The sequence below is a fragment of the Plecotus auritus genome, assembly GCF_963455305.1.
Source record: "Plecotus auritus genome assembly, chromosome: 3".
Lineage (NCBI taxonomy): Eukaryota > Metazoa > Chordata > Mammalia > Chiroptera > Vespertilionidae > Plecotus > Plecotus auritus.
In genome coordinates, this window is record NC_137772.1 from 223,340,591 (window position 1) to 223,364,765 (window position 24,175).

Consider the following 24,175-nt stretch of genomic DNA (forward strand, 5'->3'; position numbering starts at 1 on the left):
TGTATTGTACCCTCAGCATGTTTCTGACAAAATACTGTGCCAATCTGCCATGGCCAGGTGGCTCAGTGGGTTGGAGCGTCGACCCATACACCAATAAGTTGCAGATTCAATTCCGGGTCAGGGCACATACCTGGGTTGCAGGTTTGATCCTCGGTTGGGGTGCATATGGGAGGCACTGATGGATGTTTCTCTCTCACATCTATATTTCTCTCTCTCTCTCAAATCAATAAAAACATATCCTTGGGTGAGGATTAAAAAAACAACTGTGCCAATCCTATTGGGATTGTTTGCATGTTCATCTCCCCTACAACCTGTGAGCTCCTTGAGAACAGAGGCTGTGTCCCATTACAGGGGCCTAGCAGAAGGCAAGGGGCACAGTGGTGTCTTGGTAATATTTGTTGAGTGAGTGAAGACATAAACAAATTGAGATTCTTGACTTATTATACACATGTACAACACATATAAACACTAAGTTCTGGCAACTAGCTGAAGATTATAGTTTTCAGAATCAGTTTTGTTAGGATTAGAAGTTAAAATTTCAGAATTTAGAGAAAGCTGTCTCCTCTCTGGCTGGTTGAGTTGAACAGTCCTGAAGGCATGGTTATATTTCACCTCTTCCTGCCTCACAGCCTTGGTTTATACGGTTCATACTGGCAAAGCCACCTCTGGCAAGGTGGTCCCAGAGCACTCACCTGGGGTTTAAAGGGCTTTGAGTGAGCAAATGATCAGGCAGTGTGCTAAGGCACTTCATAAGCATATCTCACTTAATCCAGTGAAGTGGGCACTGTTAATAGCTTCATTTTACAGCTAAGCATACTGAAGCTTGCAGACCTTAGGAAACCAACAAATTTGCATCTTTGAGTAGTGGAGGCAGAACTTGAACCCAGGCTGGCTCTAGAATCTGGGACCCTAGCCTCTGATTGGGGAACCTGCTCCCTAGCATTTTCTTTTTATCCCGCAGGTGCCAAGCGGTAGGAGGAGTTTCCTGTGCATGTAGTGGCCTGATCCTCACCACACATCTGTGAGGTCCCGGTGAGCTCTGAGTCCCTTTTCCTGCTGCAGGCTTGATCCCTGGTGGTCAGAGGGCCTTGAAAATCGATGGTGTCAAAGGTGGTATAGTAGGTTAAAGGAGGGCTCAGATTTCTCAGGAGATCAGAAGATTGCTTCCAGATCTGCTGCTATGTAAATGAAGTGTGGGGGTTGCTGGAAGCCTGAGACTAGCTTTTTCTCAGGCCGGCTCAGCTGGCACAGGAAAGAGAGAATCCTGACATCTTTGCGTTTTTCACGTCCTCATGGCCTCATGCCTTCATCACAGCCCAAGACCTGAAGGCTCCACCACATTAATTGCCCAAGTAAAGGGTACTTACTTATAACTCTAATGGTAAAGACTTTGAGAGGGACAGTAATTATGTCAGTTGGCTGGCCATTTATTAACTATGTTAGTGCTAAGCACCCAGCCAGGCGCTTTACGTATAAAATTTAGCAAAGAGAGTGCTTGGATCCCAGTCACATAGATGAAGACATTGAGGCTGACAGGGAAGCAAATTGCCTAAGGCACACAGCTGGCTAGTAGGTGACAGGGCAGCATCTGAACACAGGTTTCCCTTTCATTGGCACACTCATTTATTGAGTGCCTTTTATGTGCTGTTTTGGTGTGCTTGGGGGATCAGTGAACAAAATAGATAAAAATTCCTGCTCTTATGGAGCTTACATTCTAGTAATACTAAGATGCAGTCAATGCATATTATGTTACATGATATAATTAGGCATATCATATTCAAAGACAGAGATGTTGATAAAAGCTATAAAAAAGAACAAGGTAAGAGAGATTAGGAGTGCTGTGGGCTTGGCAGAGGGAGCAGTTTGCAATAGAGATTTGTTGAGAAGGTAATGGTTGAGTAAAGATTTGAAGGATACAGGAGGTGAGGGAGCCAGCCATGCAGACCTGGGGAAGAGTGTTTTAGGCATAGGGAACAACTTGCGTGAAGGCAGCTTAATTCCAAGATGCCTTCCCTTACATCCAGTGCCTCAAAACAAATGGATGTGAGAAGACTCCTTACGGAAGGAAAAGCTTGAAAATAGATTGTAGGCCAACCAGAGTGAGAGAGGTCTGGACCAGTCCACATAAAACAGCTTGGGGATGGAGACTGATTGCTGGGTCCTCGTTAGAAAACAGGCCTCCTTCTTGCCTTCGTCCTGAAGACAAAAGAAGTTAAAGTAACTGAAGAGGCAAGGTCACCCTGGTTTCACACCCTCGATTAAACTCCGTTTGCTGTTGCACACCTCTGCTGTGGCCTTGGTCTCTGTTTCTGAGGGCACCTGTGATATGCATGGCCTAGTGCTGTAGTCAGCTTGGATGTGCCCAAGCTCTGTGTTTTCTGTCTGGGCTCTGCACTTGTCCTGCTTCAACTGTTCATCATCTGATTCCAAGAAAGATGGACCTTCTCATGCTCACCTCAGTGCTCAAGTGCCCCTTGATGGAGCACTTGCCTAAGTTGGGGAAGCCTGTTCTCCAACTTTCCATGGAGGGGAGAGCCAGAATAAATCAATATGAGAGCTTGTACGCTGACCAGTTGTTCGTTGTGCTGCCCAATATTGTGCTCTGGGCTTCCTAAGGATCAGTTCCGGTCAAGTATTTACTGAGGCTGCTCTGTGCCAACCCTGTGTTCTGAGAAAACTGACACCTGATCTCCAGCAGTACACAGACTGCCTCAGAGATAGACAGTTCCATTATGTTTTGCAAATGTCCACCCTGTCCTGTTTCCCCCACCCCCAAATACAGGATGGGAACAGGTAGGTACTTCACCCTCTATGTGGTCCCCCTGGGGAAGCTGTGTGGACCCCCTTCTGTTGGCTTGCTGTGAAGGTCTTGCTTTCTCTGGTTCTCAGCCCTCTGTCTGGGCCTTGGAGTCTTCATTTTGGGAACTATTTTAGAACTATTTATGCTTAAGCTTGTGCTTTTCCCTTGGACCCAATTCTGGCATTAGACTTCTGGCTTTTACCTGATGACCAGTAAGAGAGAGGGATACTCCTAATTCCTGACAGAAGTGCAATGATAGAGGTCTGCACAGGGTTTAGAGGAGGGGTTCTGACCAGCTTAGGTGATCTGTCAGCTTCCTGGAGAAGGGGATGTGTGCATTGTTTTGATGTGGCAACCAGGAAGGCCTTTGGTCTGAACATGTGGTCCAGCCTTGCCTGCAGATCTTTCTGCTCCCTTCACTGATTGGTTCCTAAAAGGGAGATTGAAGTTTTCTGCTCTGGCATGTAAGGGGGTTGGAAGTCAACACTTCCATTCCCACGAGAAAAAAAGCTGAATGAATTAAACATCAGTTACTCTTCTTAGATCCATTAGAAGTCATAGGGCAAACTGCTGCCTGCAAAATTAGCGAGGCAAGTGGATACAGAGAATCACAGCTCACCAAAAGCAAAAATCTCAGGAAATGAGCCTGTTGATAGAGCCAGTCTGAGGGTAGGATAATTTAAACTAATTGATGAATTGGGCTAGGCTTTGTGTAGACAAGCTTGAGAGTTAAAAATTTCTGGGTGGGGCCAGTCTTAGGGAGAAGCCCAATAGTTATGTGGATTTTACCCTCAGGAGTCCCACCAAGTCTCCACAGTAAAGAGAGGAAAAATCCCCTTGTGCTTCTGGCAAGAGGAATGGAAGGAATAGCTATTTTGAAAATACAACTTTATCTATGATTATCCTACCCTGAACCTGAATTTCTGTTGCAAAAAAACTTAATATATGGATCTAGCTTCTGAGATAGACCATTATAAGGACAATGTAATTTTTTTTTTAATCCTCACTTGAGGATATATATATATATATTGATTTCAGAGAGGAAGGGAGAGGGAGAGAGAGATAGAAACATCAATGATGAGAGAATCATTGATCGGCTGCCTCCTGCACACCCCTACTGGGGATCGAGCCCACAACCCGGTCATGTGCCCTTGACTGGAATCAAACCCGAGACCCTTCAGTCCACAGGCTGATGCTCTATCCACTGAGCCAAATCAGTTAGGGCTGAGGATATTTTCCCATTGCTTTTAGATAAGAGTGGAAGTGGGGAAGGGAGAGAGAGAGACAAAAAAGCATGGATGTGAGAGAGACACATCAATTGGTTGCCTCCCACCAGGGCTGGGGATTAAACCTGCAACTCAGGTACGTGCCCTTAATCTGGAATCAAACCCAAGACCTTTAGTGCGCAGGCCAACACTCTAACCACTGAGAACACTGGCCAGGGCAAGAGAATAAAAAATTTTTTTTGTAGAAAAAGCATTTTACTTATATGGAAAAGCTACATTAAGATCTGTAAAAGGTGCCCTAACCGGTTTGGCTCAGTGGATAGAGCGTCAGCCTGCGGACTGAAGGGTCCCAGGTTCGATTCTGGTCAAGGGCATGTACCTTGGTTGCGGGCACATCCCCAGTGGGGGGTGTGCAGGAGGCAGCTGATCGATGTTTCTCTCTCATCGATGTTTCTGACTCTCTGTCCCTCTCCCTTCCTCTCTGTAAAAAATCAATAAAATATATAAAAAAAAAAGTTACACATCTTCCTACTTAGCAGTGCAATTCACATTACAATAAAGTTAAGTCAAGTATAACAAATCAAAACAAGTGTTTCTCCATAATCAGTATACTGAGAATTACAGTGTAAAGATCATTCAGGTTTAAGAAATCTGCAATTGATCTACATAGAAAACCCTAAGACAAGGGAGACAGACAGTTAATTCATTTCATTATCAGCTGTTCAGTTTTTTTCAATACTGTTCACAGGAAAAAAGTAATGAGTTGACATACATGTAAGTAGAATATATTTAGTCTATACAGAAAAAAAATACAAATTATAAAGTGAGCTAACAAAGAATGAAATCTGAATAGATGTATAAAACAACACAGACTACACATACAGTATTTCTCATGTAAAAACATCAAAATCATTTGGTTACTTTTCAGATGCTTTGTAGATCTTGTAAGCTGAAGATGCAGATGTCCAAGTATCTTAAAGTGCATAACAAATGTCTTTCTCAATGCATACAAAATGATAAATGCTCTCATCACAGTCTTAAGGGTATTTTTGGAAGTTTGTTTTGTCTTGCTTCAGAAATACATTTAAAATGGATAAAAATCAAAGGGTTTCATGATACAGTGAAACAAAAACAATGCTCAATTTACTGCTAAAATGGAAAAAACCTAGATTTTACAGTACTCTGGTATATATGAAATTTTATTATTTTACATTGCATATTTCTGAGTCCATTCTCTTGTGTGTCTGTTGTATTTTTCTTTGTCTGATTTATAGATCTGTGCAATATCTGGTACTAAGGGGTCATCTGGATTAGGATCACAAAGTAGAAAACATATGGACAGTAAAACTTTTGATACAATCAGAGCTGGTGACCATGTGACCTCAGGATATCAAGACAGATACTTCCATTACTGTTTATGTTTGGATGATAAATTTTTGTTGTGAAAGCAGTCTTTGGTGGTTTAAAAGGATAGTCTGTCGGAAAATGTACAGTGAGAAAGAAGACTCTGCCTTGATATGCGCTATCAGGAGGCCCCATAACAGTTGCTTGCCAGTGGAACAAGTGGTCTCCCACAGGTCCAGGGGAGCAGTGAGCAGGTGGGTCACGCTGTAGATCACTTAATTCTTTCTTTTTTTTTTTAATATATTTTATTGATATTTCACAGAGAGGAAGGGAGAGGGATAGAGAGCTAGAAACATCGATGAGAGAGAAACATCGATCAGCTGCCTCCTGCACACCTCCCACTGGGGATGTGCCCGCAACCAAGGTACATGCCCTTGACCAGAATCGAACCCGGGACCTTTCAGTCCGCAGGCCGACGCTCTATCCACTGAGCCAAACCGGTTTCGGCACTTAATTCTTTCTGAATCTGCTTCAGCGCCATGGGTCAGGGAGGATGGAGGGGACACTGGCCGGCGGGGACGGCTGCGGGACTGGGGCGGGGGGGCGGGGGGAGCGCGTGGGTCATCGCGGGCATGGCTCACTGGCTCCTTGGCTGGCTCAGCGGTGGTGGGTCCCTGGCTTGCCACTCGCTGGCTTGCTCCGGACGCCTGTGCCAGTTCTGTGTGTGCCCGAGCACGAGTGTGCAAGCAGGGACACAGGCAAGACTCTTGTTTCTGCTTTTTCGATAATAGAATATTGGAAAACAAATTTAAAATAAGTGCCGGAGCCTGGCTGGCATGGCTCAGTGGTTGAGCATCAACCTCAGAACCAGGAGGTCACTGTTTGATTCCGGTCATGGCACGTGCCCGGGTTTCGGGCTGATCCCCAGTGTGGGGCGTTGGGAGGCCGATTGATGGTTGTCTGTCATCATTGATGTTTCTATCTCTCTCTCCCTCTCCTTTCCCCTCTCTGGAAACATAAAAAATATAATAATAAGACCTGGAAAAGAAAAGAAAACACACCCAAAGCATTCTTTTCTCCTTAACATGGCCTGCCCTCAAGAGAAACTATTTAACCAGAGTCTAACTGACCTGGGGAAGGGAGATACCCAACTCAGCCTACTTCTGTGGGGGAAGGGAAATACCCAAGCCCAGAGCTCTTTAGCCTTTCTGCCTCAGCTAAGGGGTGTGTGGTGGGGAGATGGGTACCCAACCATTGGGAAACACCAGTGAACGGCAAAGCCCTGGAGCACAGGCTCACTAAAAGACTGACACCTAATCATTGGACCATAGAATGCTTCCCTTCCCCAACCCTTTCTGCCACATCAGCCAGGCCCCTGCATAATAATGGATTACAACGGAAAGAACTGCACACCTCAGACCTTATTTGAAGTCTCTAGGCCCTACAAAGATACAAAGCAGAGGGGACAAGAGCCAGGACACAGAAGAAATTTTAGCCTCTAGCACCTACAGCTACGGCAAACAGTAAACACAGCCTAACTCCAAGCCAGATAAACATAAAGCCTCATACTAAAGGCCTACTTACTTCAGTTCCTTTTACATCGTGGCATTCATAAAACTACAAGGCAAACTATTAGGTGTCAGCTTGGACAGAGGAAGTATCAGCACCAGATTTAGACATGGCAAAGATGTTGGAATTACCATACTGGGGATTTAAAACAACTGACTAATATGCTAAGGGCTCTAATTGAAAAAGTGGACAAGATGCAAGACTAGATGAGTAATGTAAGCAGAGATATGGAAACTAAGGAACAATCAGAAGGAAATGTTAGCCCTAGCTGGTTTGGCTCTGGATAGAGCGTCAGCCTGCAAACTGAAGGGTGCCAGGTTCAATCCCGGTCATGGGCACATGCCAGGTTGCGGGCCCGATCCCCAGTAGCGGGTGTGTGTGCAGGAGACAGCTGATTGATGATTCTCATCATTGATGTTTCTCTCGCTCCCTCTCCCTTCCTCTATGAAATCAATAAAAATATATTTAAAAATAAAAACAAACAAAAAAGGAAATGCTAGAAATAAAAAACACTGTAGGTCTTTCCTAAAAACGAAGTAGAGGAATGCTAACTTTGGGAAACTGGAAGATGCCTGTACTCACTGTTTGCAGTGACTCTCTAACGTTTTAAACTTCTTCATTTTGCAAGACTGAAACTCTATGTCCACTGAACAACTTCTTATTCCCTCCTCCCACACATACCCCAGACATGGAATTGCTGTGTCATATCATAACACCCGGGTAACCACCATGCTACTGTCTATGAAACTGACTACTTTAGATACCTCATATAAGTGAAATCATACAGTATTTGTGTTGGTTTTTTTGTGTGACTGGCTTATTTCACTTAGCATAATATTCTCAAGATTCATCCATGTTGTAGAATGTGACAGCATTCCTTTATATATATATTTTATTGATTTCTTACAGAGAGGAAGGGAGAGGGATAGAGAGTTAGAAACATCGATGAGAGAGAAACATTGATCAGCTGCCTCCTGCACACCCCCTACTCGGGATGTGCCCACAACCAAGGTACATGCCCTTGACTGGAATCGAACCTGGGACCCTTCAGTCCGCAGGCAGATGCTCTATCCACTGAGCCAAACTGGTTTCGGCAGACAGCATTCCCTTTTTTAAAAAAATGTTTTTATTTCAGAGAGAGGAAGGGAGAGGGAGAGAGAGAAAAACATCAATGATGAGAGAATCATTGGTCAGCTACCTTCTGCACCTCCCCCCGCCCCCACTGGAGATCGAGCCTGCAACCAGGCATGTGCTCCCACCGGGAATCGAACTGTGACCTCCTGGTTCATAAGTCAAAGCTCAGCCACTGAACAGCAGCCAGGCCCTTCGTTTTTAAAGCTAATATTCTATTGTATGACTGGACCTCATTTTCTTTTCTCTCTTTTTTTTGTTGTTGAATCCTCACCCAAGGATATTTTTCCATTGATTTTTTATTTTTTCCCATTGATTTTTAGAGAGAGTGCAAGGGAGGGTGAGAGACAGAGAGAGAAACATAAATGTGAGAGAGACACATTGATTGGTTGCCTCCTTCAGTGCTCTAACCAGTGCCAGGGATCTAGCCTGCAACCAAGGTACATGCCCTTAACCGTAATCGAACCTGGGACCCTTCAGTCCTTGGGCTGACACTATCCACTGAGCCAAACCGGCTAGGGCTATACCTCATTTTCTTTTTTTATATGTATTTTACTGATTTTTTACAGAGAGGAAGGGAGAGGGATAGGGAGAGGGAAACATCGACGAGAAACATCGATCCGCTGCCTCCTGCACACCCCCTTCTGGGGATGTGCCTGCAACCAAGGTACATTCCCTTGACTGGAATTGAACCTGGGACCTTTTAGTCCGCAGACCGACGCTCTATCCACTGAGCCAAACCAGTTAGGGCTATACCTCATTTTCTTTCTTCATCCATCGATGGACATTTGTGTTGCTTACACATCTTGGCTATTGTGAATAATAATACTGCAATGGACATAGGTGTGAAGTTTTTTTTAACATCCTATTGATACGTAATTCACATATCATATAGTCCACCCAATTAAATGTATATAATACAGTGATTTTTAGTATATTCACATAATGTGCAGCCATCACTCCAGTCAATTTAGGAACATTTTCATCACCTTAGAACAGCCGTGGGCAAACTACGGCCCGCGGGCCGGATCCGGCCCGTTCGGCTGTTCTATCCGGCCCGCGGAGCCGAAAGAGCAGAGGGTTCTCTTGCTCTCCCCTCCGCTCCTTTACTTTGAATTTATATTAGTTCACACAAACACTCCATCCATGCTTTTGTTCCGGCCCTCCGGTCCAGTTTAAGAACCCATTGTGGCCCTCGAGTCAAAAAGTTTGCCCACCCCTGCCTTAGAAACCTTGTATCTTTTAGCTGCCATCCCCTCTACCCCCATCTTCCCCACTCAGCCTAAACATCCACTAATCTCTGTATAGATTTTCCTATTCAGGACTTTAATATGAATGGAATCATATAATATGTGGTCTTCGTGTCTAGTTTCTTTCCCTTAGCATGTTTTCAAGGTTCATCCATGTAGCTTGTCACACCTTTTTGTGGCTGAGTAATATTCCATTGCGTGGTTAACCATATTTTGTTTGTTCATTCATCAGTTGGTGGACATTTGCATTGTTTCCACCTTTTGGCTGATATAGATAGTGCTGCTATAAACTGTGGATTAATATTTGTTTACAAGGTTTTGTGCAGATACGGTTTCATTTCTTTGGGGTATATACCTGGATGTGAAATTGCTGTGTCATATCATAACTCTATGTTTAATCACTTGAAGAATTGCCAGACCATCTTACACAGTAGCTGTACCACTTTTACATTCCTACCAGCAGTGTATGAGGTTCCAGTCCATATCCTTGCCAATGCTTGTTACCTCACATTCTTACTTTAGCCACCTTTTGGGTGTTAAGTGGTATCTCATTGTTTTATTTGCATTTCCCTAATGGTTAGTGATGTTGAGCATGGGCTTTTCATATCTTCCTTGGAAACGTGTCTATTCAGATTACTTGCCCATTTTTTATGTGTTTTTATTATTGAGTGTTAAGAGTTCTTTATAGCCCTAGCCAGTTTGGCTCAGTAGGTAGAGCATTGGCCCGCAGACCGAAGGGCCGCAGGTTCGATTCTGGTCAAGGGCAAGTACTTCGGTTGCAGGCTTGGTCCCTGGTCCCTGTCAGGGCATGTGTGGAAGGCAACCAATAAATGTCTCTCACATCTATGTTTCTCTCTCTCTCTCCCTTCTACTCTCTAAAAACCAATGCAGCCCTAACCGGTTTGGCTCAGTGCATAGAGCGTCGGCCTGCGGACTGAGAGGTCCCAGGTTCGATTCCGGTCAAGGGCATGTACCTGGGTTGTGGGCACATCCCCAGTAGGAGGTGTGCCAGAGGCAGCTGATCGATGTTTCTCTCTCATCGATGTTTCTAACTCTCTATCCCTCTTTCTTCCTCTCTGTAAAAAATCAATAAAATAAAATAAAAATAAAAAGAGATGGGAGCTTCTGGTTAGCAGGAGAAAGGAAAATTTCTCTTTATAAAAAAATAAATAAAAACCAATGCAAACAATATGCTTAGGTGAAGATTAACAAAAAAAAAGTTAGTTGTATATTTTAAATAGAAGTACCTTATCAGAAAGATGAATTGCAGATATTTTCTCCCATTATGGATTGTCTTTACTCTTTTTAATATAGGCAAATTGTAGCTATAAATTTCCTCTGATTACTACTTTCACTCCTAAGTTTTGGTATGTTGTATTTCAGTATTTTTGGTAGTTTGTGTATTTATTTTCATTGATCTCAAAGTATTTTCTCTTGTATGTGGTGAGTCGCTTCTGTCTTGCTGTTTTCAAAATTCTCCCTTTGTCTTTGTCTTATGAGAGTTTGAATATGATGTGTCTAGGTAGGGATTAATATTTGACATCAAATATGGAGTTTTGAGCCATTATTTTTTCACATACCCTTTCTGCCTTTTATTCGTTATATGTATGTTGGTATGTTGCATGGTGTCCCATGAGTCTCTGTTTATTTATTTATGTATTGATTGATTGACCCTAGAGACAGAAAGGAAGATGGGGGAGAGAGAAGAGAGAGATTTGTTGTTCCACTTATGCACTCACCAGTCAATTCTTGTATGTGCCCTTACCAGGGATCAAACCCACAACCTTGGCGTATCAGAACAATGCTGTAACCAGCTGAGCTACCCAACCAGAGCTGCTTGTTTTCCCTCATTCTTCTTTCTGTTTCTCAGGTTAATTCAATGGGCCCATCTTCAAGTTTGCCGACTGTCTGCTTGGTCATGTTTGCTGAGCCATTGAGCTGCTCTAGTGAAATGTTCATCTCAGTTATAGTACTGTTCAGGTCTAGAATTTCTATGTGGTTCCTTTCTATAATTTCTTATGTTCTCTATTTGGTGAGACATCATTTATTCTTTCCTGTACTTCTTTAGACATGGTTTCCTTTAGTTCTTTGAACATCTTAAAAGCTGATTTAAAATTTGATACTAGAGTAAGTGAAAACACTACAAAGCTTTCTATTCTTACCAAGATTCTACTGTTTTTCTTGACCAAATGCTGAGTTGCTGCAGGCCTTTGGTTAGTTTCCAGGATTCTGTGAAAGTTGATTCTGGTAACATGGCAAGTTGTTCATTGCTTTTATGGAGGAAACAAACTTTCAGTAGTTCTTGGACCATTTTTGTTATTCCCTTCCTTGGATTTTGAGTCAAACTATAGTTAGGTATTTTTGAGACCAGTAGCAAAAACTGAACACAGTCTGTTTATTAGATTATTAATATTTTAATTTTGTTGGATAGGAAAATTGTTCACGGTCATACATATTTTAAGATCCTATCTGTTAGAACTACATAGTGGTGTTCAGAGTTTCCTTTGATTTGCTTTCAGATACTCCTAGCTCACAGGCAAAATGGTATGTGTGGGAAGGAAGATAAGAAAGAATGGCACATGTTGCCTGTTGCTGGAGCTGTGTGATGGGTACACAGAAATTTACTGTACCACTTTATTTTTGTGTTTGAAAATTTCTATACTAAAAAGTTTAAAAAGAGAAAGGGTACTCAGGCCCAAACAAGGTTTCCTTGAAGTGGGAAAAATATAATTGAGTCCGTCACTGGCCTCGGGTATAAGAGAGTTCAACAGTGCCCTGGAAGATTGGCAGGGTGTGTGCTGAGAGAATTAAGGCTAAAGAGATAGAATCAATCAGACACCCCCAGGATAAAAGGACAAGTTATATAGCAAGTAAAGAAATGTCACCATCTCTGGATCTAGAAGGCAAAGGAATTGACTGGTTAAATCCAGGCTGACCCCTGACCCCAACTCCCAAGTCCATGGTCTCAACCACTACATTCCACCACATCTTTCCTGGGTCTGGGAAAAGAAGCATTCCCACCCGAGATCATTCTGTGACAAAGACCCAGAGCAGGAGGTGTGCAGAGGGTGACAGGCCTCCAGGGGCAGAGGCCTGGGATGAGGTAGGGTTCTTTCCTCCTGAGTGAGCGACAGCCTCAAGACAGCACCTGGGAAAGGGAGCTTTCTCTGATGACCTGGACTCAATCAGCAAAGCTCCGGGAAGTTCAGATGATACTGTGAAATGTGCACTGCACACCACACTGTACATACCTGACCTCACACCCTGAGGGAGAGAGTGTGGAAGATCCACGGAGAATTCCCACAGGGCAGGGCAGTGCAAGGCCGGGGGCACTGGGTGCTCCCACCTTCAGAGCCCAAGGGAACCTACCTAGCTTGTTCGGCCAGCTTTCCAGAAGGGGACAAGAGCCAGCAGGAAGACAGGTGCCCTGTCTCAGCCAAAGGAAGAGGGCTTAGGACACAGGAACCAAAGGAAGGCAATTAAGAGTGTGCCATTCTTTTACTTTAAATCCCTGAGGAGGAACAGAAAACATGTTTCAAAACACAAAGTCTTTGGACACAGGTAGGGGATTTGACTCTCCTCTGCAGCCAGGTTAGGCGAGGAGGAACTAGGGGAGGGGGCAGGGGCACTGTAGGGCAGAGGACAGGCTGTAGGGGCCTGTGGGAGAAAGGCAGAGCCGAAGTCCCTCCCTCCCACCCAGGCCCTGAGAGCCACTGAAGGAAGCCCTGTCAGAAGAGAGGAGGAGCGGAAAGGTGCCTAGGACAATCTTCAGCAGATCAGGCCTTTCAGGGTGCAGCAGAGGGGCTGGAGAGGGGGGTCATGGCCAGCTGAGCCTGGACCATCTGAATGGGGCGGGGACCACTGCTGCTCCGCCTCGCAGCGCTGTCACCCCACCACCACGGCGTTGGGCAGAGCAGAGATGGCTCCCCGGTGAGAGGCAAGTCTGGGCTGTCTCAGAGTACAATCCGCAGGTCGTTTTGGAAAATGAGGGACCAGAAGATGCCCCACATCTCCCATGTGAGGTCAGATTTGAAACCAGCACCCTGTGAGTGCCACTCAGAGTCCCTAATTGAAGGTGCCCATGGCCCCAGGTCCATGTTACAACTGTTTTGACTAAAGAACAGCTTTATTGGTGACCTGAGGGAGCCAAGGTTACTCCCGTGGAGTATCAGCCTGCAAGGCCTCTTCCGGGCAGGAAAACCAATTGTGATTCATGGAAGTTCCTGACAAGAGGTCAGATCTCCACTCCTAATTATAAGAAAAATTCCAAATCTTGATTTCGGAGTCAACAAAAGGTCAGAGGCTGGAGTCCTGATGGGTATCAGTGCCCCTGCCTATGGTGGCTTCGGCTGCCGAGTTGTTCAGCAACATCTGCGGGGCTGCGCAGACAAGGTTACAGGCCAGGAGGCCACAGGAAAGTGCCCAAGACACGCTTCCAAGAGGGTTCACACTTGGGCAGCTCGTGGAACCTGGCCCTTTGAATGCACTTTGGGTCCGATGGGGTCAGTTGCCAAGCGGGCCTGGGCAGCAGAGAACCTCGCCTACTGGCCCTCGGCATGCCGAGGCTCCATGGTCTGGGTGCAGTGGTGCTGCTACAGCCTGTCGCATGTCTTAGCTCCTCATTGCGGATGTGTTCCCAGCTTCCCGATAGGATACAGGTACCACATCACCACCCCTGAAGGGTTGATGATCACTGTGAAGATTGTGTCAGTCCGGAGGCCACTGATGATGCCACCCGTGTAGACATCCTGGGCCTGCAGCAGGGAGGGACATAACCAGTGCCACCAAAAGAATAGCCAGGCAGGGGACATAGAAGCCTGGGCTCTGGCCTGTCTGTGCTGGGCCTCCAGCGTGCACTGCAGAAGTGGGAGCTGTGACTCTGTCACTTCTCCACTGGCACAGCCAGCTGATGCCCAGACGTAGGCAGTGGGGAAAGCCTCGCCCACAGAGAACCTGAGCACCGTGCCAGCAAGGGCTGACCAGTGAGGGGAGGAGCATGGCCTCAGTGGGTAACGGGACTCATTTATATGCAGTAGCCCTGTTTGCGTAGCCCAGTGGTCGGCAAACTGCGGCTCGCGAGCCACATGCGGCTCTTTGGCCCCTTGTGTGTGGCTCTTCCACAAAATACCACGGCCTGGGCAAGTCTATTTTGAAGAAGTGGCGTTAGAAGAAGTTTAAGTTTAAAAAATGTGGCTCTCAAAAGAAATTTCAATCGTTGTACTGTTGGTATTTGGCTCTGTTAACTAATGAGTGCTGACCACTGGCTTAGCCTGAAGATACCAGTGCAGAGCAGCACCAGCCTTGGCCCTCAGTGCCTGCTGCTGCCCTTGAGCACCTGTCACAGGACCCAAGGCCCACGGCTCGGGGGAGGCCTGTGTGAGGCCCACCCCCAGCAACTCCCACCCAGGGAAGCAAAGGGCACTCACTACCGCAGGGCGCTCACCTCATACAAGCTGGAGCTGGTGAAGTTGAGCTGGGAGAGGGAGCAGTGGAAGCGATAAGGCATATCCGTCCTGCGGCTGAAGAAGACCAAGGCGTAGGCATTATTGTCCAGGGGCCGCAGGAACACTTCAACGAGGGACTTCTCCTGGGACAGAAGATGGCTGCTGCTGGGGTTCCTGCTCAGGCAGGCCCTGAAGTCCCCTTCCTGGCCCTCCCTTGAGCCCTGGGTCCCCCCTCCCCAGCCCACAGTTTCATTCCATGCAAAAGCTTAGGGGGGTGGTGATATCTCAGCCCTCCAGTACCCCAACTTATCTAACACTACTTTCCTTCCTTCCCTGACATGGCAGATGCTCCCCAACACTTCCTGTATCCAGGCCCCATGCCAGGACACACAGGCAATACTGCAGGAGGTTCTGCCTCAGAGAGCGCATAGGATGATGGGAGGGACAGACGTGGACAGCTGCTGCACTGGAGTGGCTAGTGGGATGAGGCACTCTGCCCTGAGCAGCCAGGAGCGTGAACCCATCCTCCAGAAGGTCCCAGCCTGGCAGGGATTAGTTCCCTCCTCTGGGCCTCGCCACCTCAACAGGTGCACCTACAGGTGTGTAGGGTTTTTCTTACTAGAGAGGGAAGGAGTGTGCAAAGAGCACAAACTTGGGCAACACTGGTGGAATCCGGTCCTGTTGTGCTATTTACTAATTGTGGGGCCTTGAGCTAAGTTACTTAGACTCTTCAAATCTCAGTTTCCTCTTTCATAAAACGGAAGGAGTATCGCCCTTGTGAGGAAATGTAGCTACAATGCCCAGCACACAGTAGGTGATCAATAAATAGTAGACACCAGTACGAGTAATAGTTGTATTCCTAGGCTCATACAACTCCTAACACTGTAGGGAAGCCCCAGTTCTCTACCAGACATCACAGTTCTCTGCCAGACACCGATACTTCCAACCTGCGAGGCCTCACTGTCCCCTGTGCACTGCATGGTGACGTCTCCCTCCCCCAAATCCCATGAGCTGCCCTGCTCTGGCCCTGCCCTCACCAGGCAAGTGGGGGACAGGTGGAATAGCCCCCAGTAGAGTCTTCAACTGAATGCACCCAATCTTGCAGGCTTGTTCTCAGGGGAGCCTAGTCCCTCAGTCTCCCTTTCCTTCTCCCCACACCCCAATACCTTGAGAACCCTGCGTCCCTGGATGCCTAAGGGATCCTGGTTGATTTTGATCATGAGTGGATTCTGCAGAATGTCCATGTTCTGGGCGGAGATGGTACGCAGGTCTGTGGATATGAAGAGGGGGGCGGCCAGCACTGTCCACAGGGCCATCTGGGCCCGAGCTTGCTCGAAACTGAGGCCAAAGTTCCCAATGAGCAGCTGGGGGCAGAGGAGAGAAGTGGTCAGCCCTGCCCTCTTCAGTGGGGAGGGTACAGGCACCAACCCCAACCAACCCCAAGCTTGTAGCTGAAGCAAGAGAAGATGGAGGTGGGAGGCACGGCCACATGGGGAGCCTGGTTTGGCAAACACCATTCCCTAGCAGTGTGGCCTCGGATGAGTTGAGTCACTTTGCATTTGAGCCTCAGCTTCTTATTTCACAAAAAAGGGGGTGCTGGCCATGTCACAGGCTGTTCAGATGATCCAATGGGATCCTGTTGCCAAAAGCGTTTGTAAACTGAAACACGCAAGTCAAGAAACACACTCAGGGTGGCAGTGGTAGGAAACCAGACCCGGAGCCAGACAGAGTCCCTGCTCCTGCCGGTAGCCACCACCTGCCCTAACCACCTGACCAGGGCAACCGATGTGCCCTAACCACCTGACCCAGGGCAACCAATCTGCCCTAACCACCTGACCCAGGGCAACCAATCTGCCCTAACCACCTGACCCAGGGCAACCAATCTGCCCTAACCACCTGACCAGGGCAACCAATCTGCCCTAACCACCTGACCCAGGGCAACCGACCTGCCCTAACCACCTGACCCAGGGCAACCGACCTGCCCTAACCACCTGACCCAGGGCAACCGATCTGCCCTAACCACCTGACCCAGGGCAACCAATCCAGACGGGACACAAACGATTACTGCTCACACAACAATGTTACATACTTAGTGATGCCAACTTAACGAAGCACTGTACATATGCCAGGCATTTTAAAGGGTCATCCATTTCACCCTCAAAACAGCTCTATATATAAGGTGGCTACTGTTAATATTTTCATTTTCCAATTGACAAAACTGAGGCACAAGGAGGCCGCCAATCAATGTTTCATTCTCACACTGATGTTTCTCTCTCTCCCTCTCTCAAAATCAATAAAAAATATTTTAAAAGACAAAAATTACTAAAATTAAACACACACACACACACACACACACACAAACGGAGGCACAGAGAAAATTAAGCCACTTGCCTAAGGTACATGGCAGAGCTAGAGCTAGAACTCTAAGGCAGGCCGATTTCTGTTTCTCCAGATGCCCCACTATCTGGCCAGTATTTGTATTATTTTAATCATCACTGGTATTAAATGCTTGATTAAATGAAGAGATAGCTATAAAACTCTAAGACAAATTGTAAAAATATTGAAGTCACCAGGCCTATGAGTGAGGTGGGTACGAGGGGCCGGTTCTGCCGGTGGAGGCTCTGCAGGAGGGTGACAGGGTGCAGGGCATTGAAAGAAGGGTCAGAGGCGGTCTGGGTGAGGACAGGCTAGTGAAGGAAATGGACAGAAGGTGTGAAATACCCATATTTTTCACTCCGCAGAGGAATAGTGTCTTACTTAGAGTCACTGCAGACCAAGTTCTCAAGTTTCAAGCATCAGAATTGCCTGGGAAGATTGTCAACAATGGGCATTCCCAGGCCCTCTCCCAACATTCTGATCCAAAACGGGGGGGGGGGGGGGGGTGGGCCCTGGGAACAGAATTGTAAATAAGCTCCAAGGCAAGCCTAATGCAGCTGGTTCAGAGACACTGATCTAGAACCCGGCAGTGAGCGGCCAGATAGAGGGAGCAAGTCCATCCTGGGGATGGGTCCTGGGACATCCCCTCCATGTTGGTACCATGTCTGGGTCGTTCCAGTGTCCAGGGCCTGCCACTGGCTGCAGAATGTCCTGATGGTCCACAAACCAGTCCAGGATGGAGAGCACACTGCTCCAGGAGTCCTGGATGTCGTCATAGTTGCGCCAGAGGTTACAGATCTCTGCCAGCTGACTGTAGTTCACCTGGGTGTCAGGGAGGCAGAGTCCGGCACAGGAGTCACCCTCTGCTGCCCGGCGGCTGCACAGGGGCTGGGGAGGCTCAGCAGGAGACAAGAGGGTGGGAAAGGCAGAGAACCAACCCTAGCTTGTTCAGGAATGAGAATGGCCCTGCTCTGGGGCCTCCGCTCCATGGATGCTGGTGCCAGAAGCCTGTCCTGCCCTTCCCTGTCCACTGGGGTCAAGCCCAGGGTATGGGCTCAAGGTGGTATACCACCAACATCCCTGCTGCACACCCACCCCACACCCACCCTGTGTTCCCGCAGTGAGTCTCACCCTCCGCCAGCGTTCTCCCTCAGGTCTGCAGGTCTGACCGCACCCTTTGTAGTGTCCTAAGTGCCGAGGACTCCTGCTGAGGCGCCCACAGACCCTTCCAAGACTGGGGCCCCACCTGCCTATCCTCACCAGCCTTCCGGATCTCCTAGCCTACTCGGTACAACCCAGGTTCTGACCACGTGATGGGTGCGGTGTGCCTGCATCACGTGTGGTTCCCATGCCTTCAGCCCACCTAACAGGTGCTTCTTCTCTAAGACCCCAGGCTGGCTGAGGTGCCCTCTGGGGTACTTGGGACCTTCTCTCTAGACCTACCAATCAGCACGTGGGCAACTATGGTGAGAGCAGCCCTGACTGCACAGGAGGGAGGAGGCAGGTGTGGGGAACACTGCCAGGTGGGCGCACAGAATGGCTTACCTTGGGGGGGAGGCCCCCTTCGTAGGCTGGCCAGCTGCAGGAGAAGGCGATGGGGCGGCCTGTGGCATTCAGGGCAGCAGCCATCATGGGGTACCCTGGAGAAGTCCAACCCCCACATTTCAGGACCGAGAAGGTGCAGGAAACAACCTAGGACTTCAACCCAAACATTCTCCCACCAAAGGTGAGGAAACGGAGGCTCAGCAAGGTGCTTGCCCCTGTGCCCAATGCTGCAAACACTTCCCAGGTGGGGCACGGTGCCCAGCCATCTTTAGGGAGCTGGGAGCCCCTGGGTGAGGGGAACTGGGAAACACCACCTCCTGGGAGCCATACAGACAGGCTCAGCCAGGTGGACACTGGGGCCCCTTTCATGACCATCCCTCCCTGTCTACCTGATGGCCCCCAGCCAGCTGTGCGACTCACCCTTGGCCCGTTCCTCCGGGGTCGAGAAGCAGCCATCCAGCTTCAGCATGTCCACCTTCCACTCGGCGAAGGTTTGAGCATCCTGGACCACCTTGTCTAGCGTGGTGCCTGGGAAACCCATGCAGGTGAAATTGCCCATGTCCTCATAGATGCCCAGCTGTAGGCCCAGGGAGTGAGCCTGCGGGGGGAACCACGGACATAGTGGGCTCAGGCAGGACCCTCAGGGAGCCACCTCACATGCGCATCTGGCCCAGCCCCATTCAAACCTTCCAGTGTCCCAATGACAAAGGAGAGGGCTCTGCTTGCTGGCTGGCCTCGGCCAGCTGTGGTCTTCCTCTCCCTCCAACACACACACTCCCACAGGCTGGTTCTTGCCTCTAGGCCTTCGCTTCTGCCATCCCCTCTGCCTTAAATGTCATCTCTCCGCTATCAGCTCAAGAACTGCCTTCTCTTTGGAGAACCTTCCTGAAATCCCAGGTGGATGAGATGCCCTTCCTGGCTCCCCCCACCACCGCGGGCCAAAACTAGCGATTTGTTGGTTTCCCCATCAGACTGAGTTCTCAGGGATTGTGGAAATAGAGCCCTAAGCAGGGTGAGGTGGAAAGAGTGATCGGGCCCCCAGGCCAAGGGGCAGGGCTGGGGTGGGGCTCACATAGTCAGCCAGGAAGGCAATGCCGTTGGGGAAGCGCTTGGGACTAGGCACCAGGCGGCCCTCGGCATCGCGCCCACCAATCCAGCAGTCATCGATGTTAAGGTACGTGTAGCCCAGGTCCCGCCATCCGTCCTGTGCCAGCCGGTCAGCCATCTCCATGAAGAGCCGCTCACTGGCAAAAGGAGCAGGGGACGGAGCAGCTTAGCGGCCTAGCAGTTCCTCATCCAAGGCACCTTCCTGAGAGCCGCTCAGATGCTCTGTGTGAATCCAGACTACAAGAACCTTGGCCTTGGGGTCAGCTGCAGACTAAGCCAGGTGACAACTGTAAATGACCCCAGGCACAGTGTCATGAGCCCTAAGCGAGGTGAAGTTGAAAGGGATGGTCGAGCCCCCAGGCCAAGGGGCAGGACTGAGCCAGGGGAAGCACTGTGAGGTCTGGCCTAGCCTTACCAGTTATCTCCTTTTGATTATCTCAGGGGCTGGGTCCACAACAAGGTACCTGCCCCACAGACCTGACAGGCCCCAGAGGCCCCAAGCATGTCACGAGGTTGTCAGATGTCCCAAAAGTCACCTCTGGCTGCAGCCTTTCTGGGATGGGAGATGGGGGGTGGGGATTTGACCCTGTTCTCTTTTCTCGCTGACTCTCTGCTCCCTGCCCCCACTCTGCAGGGCCCTGGGCACAGCCTGTCAGGTGGTGTGGTGCTTACTCACCTGATGCAGTTCTCTGGGTCCTCTTCACAGTCAATGTTGCAGCGGAAGCGTTCCCAGGCCAGCCAGCCCATGGGCGGCCTCCGCAGGAGCCCATTCTCCAGCACCAGCACCTGGCCCACCAGGGCTAGCAAGGGGGCTGCAGGGGGGTTGGGGATGACTATGAGTGGCTCCCCTGGCCCCGGCCCTCGCCCGACCCCCTCCGCAGGCTGCCGGCCTGCACACTAGAGGAGCAACTCCTGGGCTTGAGGCGGACTTGGCTCTTCCTGCACCTGCTGGCTCCCGCATGCAGTGAGTGAGCAGATGGTGCCCGGAGCAGGTCAGTGTGTTTGAGGCCTGGGCATGTCCACACTTGCTGTTGTTGCCACAGCAGTGCTAGAATTAGCAAAAACTAATAGCTAAGGTCATATCCTTTCTACACCCAGACCAACTCCATTACACAGAACTGACAGTCCACTGTAGCCAGACTCCGGGTCTCCTGAGTCCCACCCAGGTCTTTGCTCTCCACCAGAGATCCCCAAGAAACCTCGAAGGGCTAAAGAGATCAGCCAGGCCCTAGCTGATCTGGCTCGGTGGATAGAGCATCAGCCTGCAGACTGAAGGGTCCTGGGTTCGATTCTGGTCAAGGGCACGTGCCCGGGTTGCAGGCTTCATCCCCATTAGGGGACGTGCAGGAGGCAGCCGATCGATGATCCTCTCATTGATGTTTCTCTCTCTCTCTCCCTCTCCCTTCCTCTCTGAAATCAATAAAAATATATTTAAAAGAAGAAAAAAAAAAAGAGAGATCAGCCAGGTGGGACCTGCACACAGCCAGCTCCCCGGGGTGAGCCCTTTTCCTGTTGGGCCTCAGTTTCCTTATCTGTAAAATGGAGTTAATGTACCGACTTTACAGGGTTGTTCTCAGCACATGTTGATATCACATAAGATTGGGGAACTGCACTTTAGAGGGGAACTGATTCCTCAGGGGGAACAGTTCCTTCTTTCCCCGCCCAGCTCCAAGAAAAAGAGGTACATGTCTCCCACATGGCACACCCACATCAGGGGAGGAGGCCCAGACACCAGAGGACCGGACTCCCACCACGTAGCTCCCACCCCAGCTGGTCACCTGCCCTCCCAAAGCCACCCCCTCCCATGTAGGTTACCTGTCTTCCACAACATTGCTCTGCACTCAGCGTCTCAGGAGCGGACCAGATCTGCTTTACCGCTTTATATGTTGGGCTTGGGAAGCTAAGAAACGTTAGGAAAGTACTGGCGTCACTACTGTCCGACCAGCCCGGGGCGGGGATTCCCAACCCGCCCTCACTGCCCCCACTCCCTGCCCAGCCATCACTGCCCTTCTTCCTTCAGAAATACCAAACAACGTGTCTCGGACATCAGACCTCACCCCCGCCCTCCTACCCCCCTCAGTGCTGGGCGCCCCGAGAGCCCAAGGGCGGCCCTCCTCCGGCCGGGGCCATACAGGCAGCGCCGGCTCCAGGTCGCCCAGGAAGAGGGGAGACGCCAGGCCGAGACCAGGCTCTGGACTCCTCCCGGGTCTGGGTGGCCGCCTCTGGCCGCCAAAGGCAGCAGTCACAGCGCGGGGACCCCCACCCCAGAGGGCCCGGCCCGCGGCACTCACCTGCCACCTCCTCCGACCCCCACAGCTTCTGCCCCCCGCAGCCGCGAAGCCCTGCAGTCGCCGGATTCTCCGACCTCGTTCCAGAGGGGCGGGGCCTGACGGCGGCCAGCCTTCCCCTGGAACCTATCAGAACCCCTCCAGCAACGCCGTGCCCCGCCCTCTGAGGGCACGGCGCTCTCCGAACCTCCCACAGCCCCGCCCCCTTGGGCTCCCTCTGACTCCGCGGGCAAAGGAGGAAGCTGCCGGGCCGCCTGCCCCCGCTCCCCGGAGCTACACCTTTCTCCTCTGCCGGGCGGGCCCCTGTGGGCAAGAAGTGTCTGTACGCTGTAGACGTGCGACAAACAGCTGCGGCGTGGATGTCTGCTGAGGGCTTTGTTAAGAGGGAGTGAGCCCTGGCTGGTTTGGCTCAGTGGATAGAGCATAGGCCTGCGGACTGAAGGGTCCCGGGTCTGATTCCGGGCTGGGGGCGTGCAGGAGGCAGCAGATCAGTGATTTTTCTCTCATCGTTTATGTTTCTCTCGTTCCCTCTCCCTTCTTCTCTGAAAGCAATAAAAATATATTTTTTTTTAAAAAAGCGGAAGTGAGGGGATACCCTGAAACATGATCTGTAGTAAGACTCTCAAAACCTGTAGCGGAAGATGAATACGTAAGCTTGGGAGGAAAGGGGTGGGGGAAACAAAGCAGGTGGAGGGCACAGCTCTTGCCAAGCCAGGAGGCATTCCTTACCACCTGACACTGCGGCACCTGTTACGCTAGCCCAGGCACGCTGTTATGTTTCTTCCCAATTTCATTCATCAAAATTTTATTGACCAACTACTAGGGTCAAACACTTCATTCTTGGCACCTTCACTGGGTTAGTCACAACCATCTCAAACATAACGGGCCCAAACCAAACACCTGCCACCTCCCATATCTCAGGCAATGGCCACTGTCCTTCTAGGTGCTCAAGTCAAAGCTTTGGAGTCCTCCTTGCCTCCTCTTCCCTCACTCCCCACATTGTCTGTCTGCAAATCCTGTTCTCTACCTTCAGAGCGCATTCTGAATCTGGGCATCTAGCTACTCCCAGCCCCATCCCATCTTGCCTGGATTAGCGCAGCAGCTTACATTTCAGCCACATTTATTCTCTCCACAGCAGCCTGGCTAACCCTTTAAAACAGCTCACTCAAGCCCTGACCGGTTTGGCTCAGTGGATAGAGCATCGGCCTGTGGACTCCAGGGTCCCAGGTTCGATTCCGGTCAAGGGCATGTGCCTTGGTTGTGGGCACATCCCCAGTGGGGGGTGTGCAGGAGGCAGCTGATTGATGTTTCTAACTCTCTATACCTCTCCCTTCCTCTCTGTAAAAAATCAAAATACATTTAAAAAAAAAACACAAAAAAAACACACAAATAAAACAGCTCACTCAAGACCCTGTGATGTCTGTTCATCTCAGTCTGGAGTAACAGCCCTCACAGATTCACAAAGCCCCACCTACACATTCTGACCCGCCTCCTGCTGCTCTCCCCCCACCACACTGCTGCCCAGCCACACTGGCCTGCTTGCAGTTCCTCGGACACAACAGCCTCAGAGCCATTGCAGTAGCTGCTCCCTCTGCCTGGAACGCTCTTCCTCCAGATGCTGGCATGACTGGCTCCATCATTTCCTTTAAGTATTTCTCAGATGTCACCTTCTCGATGAAGCCCACCCTGATTATCCTATTTAAAACTCAACCTCCCCATTCCCACAATTTCATCTCCCTTACCATGTTCTATGTTTTCCACACCATGCATTATCTTCTAACACATTTATTATGGTTTATATTATTAATTGAATAAAATGTAGCGAGGGATGTAGGTAATACACAGGAAATAAAAGCGTGAGGCGAGTTTTCCATAGTGGTTAGTGCTGTGGTGAGCATGCCATACAGCCCCGGGATGTGATAGACTAAGGGCAGGTGAAAGGGTTCAGAACAGGCCTCCCTATCAAGTGCTACTTTGGCATGTGGATTATTTTGAGCTGAAGGCAGAGCAAACCCTGTAGGCTCAGGAGAAACTTCTGCACCCACCCCCCCCCCCAACTACCTAGAAGAATTTAAATTAGGAGCCTTGCCCATAA

At 49.4% G+C, this 24,175-nt stretch overlaps 1 protein-coding gene and 1 pseudogene across 3 annotated transcripts; both read right to left on the reverse strand.

The window, feature by feature from the left end:
• Positions 1-5,152: 5,152 nt before the first annotated feature.
• On the reverse strand, positions 5,153-5,628 carry LOC308243665 (ubiquitin-conjugating enzyme E2 D1-like; annotated as a pseudogene). Its single transcript has one exon. The product of its transcript is annotated as a ubiquitin-conjugating enzyme E2 D1-like (transcript).
• A 5,128-nt stretch (positions 5,629-10,756) lies between these two features.
• NAGA (alpha-N-acetylgalactosaminidase) lies at positions 10,757-22,180 on the reverse strand. 2 transcript variants are annotated; one of them, XM_080659996.1, is made up of 10 exons: positions 22,084-22,180; positions 21,608-21,692; positions 20,469-20,604; positions 19,758-19,929; positions 19,106-19,283; positions 18,686-18,780; positions 17,801-17,962; positions 15,931-16,128; positions 14,764-14,907; positions 10,757-14,074 (listed from the first exon to the last, which is right to left on the reverse strand). In XM_080659996.1, exons 2-10 carry the CDS (start codon positions 21,621-21,623, stop codon positions 13,940-13,942), a joined length of 1,236 nt encoding a protein of 411 aa, XP_080516122.1. In that variant the 5' UTR covers positions 21,624-21,692; positions 22,084-22,180; the 3' UTR covers positions 10,757-13,939. The 2 variants fall into 2 exon arrangements, with proteins under 2 accessions (XP_080516122.1, XP_080516123.1); XM_080659997.1 differs by having other exon boundaries at positions 13,432-14,074; positions 14,764-14,839; positions 22,084-22,179.
• Between the last annotated feature and the right edge of the window lie 1,995 nt (positions 22,181-24,175).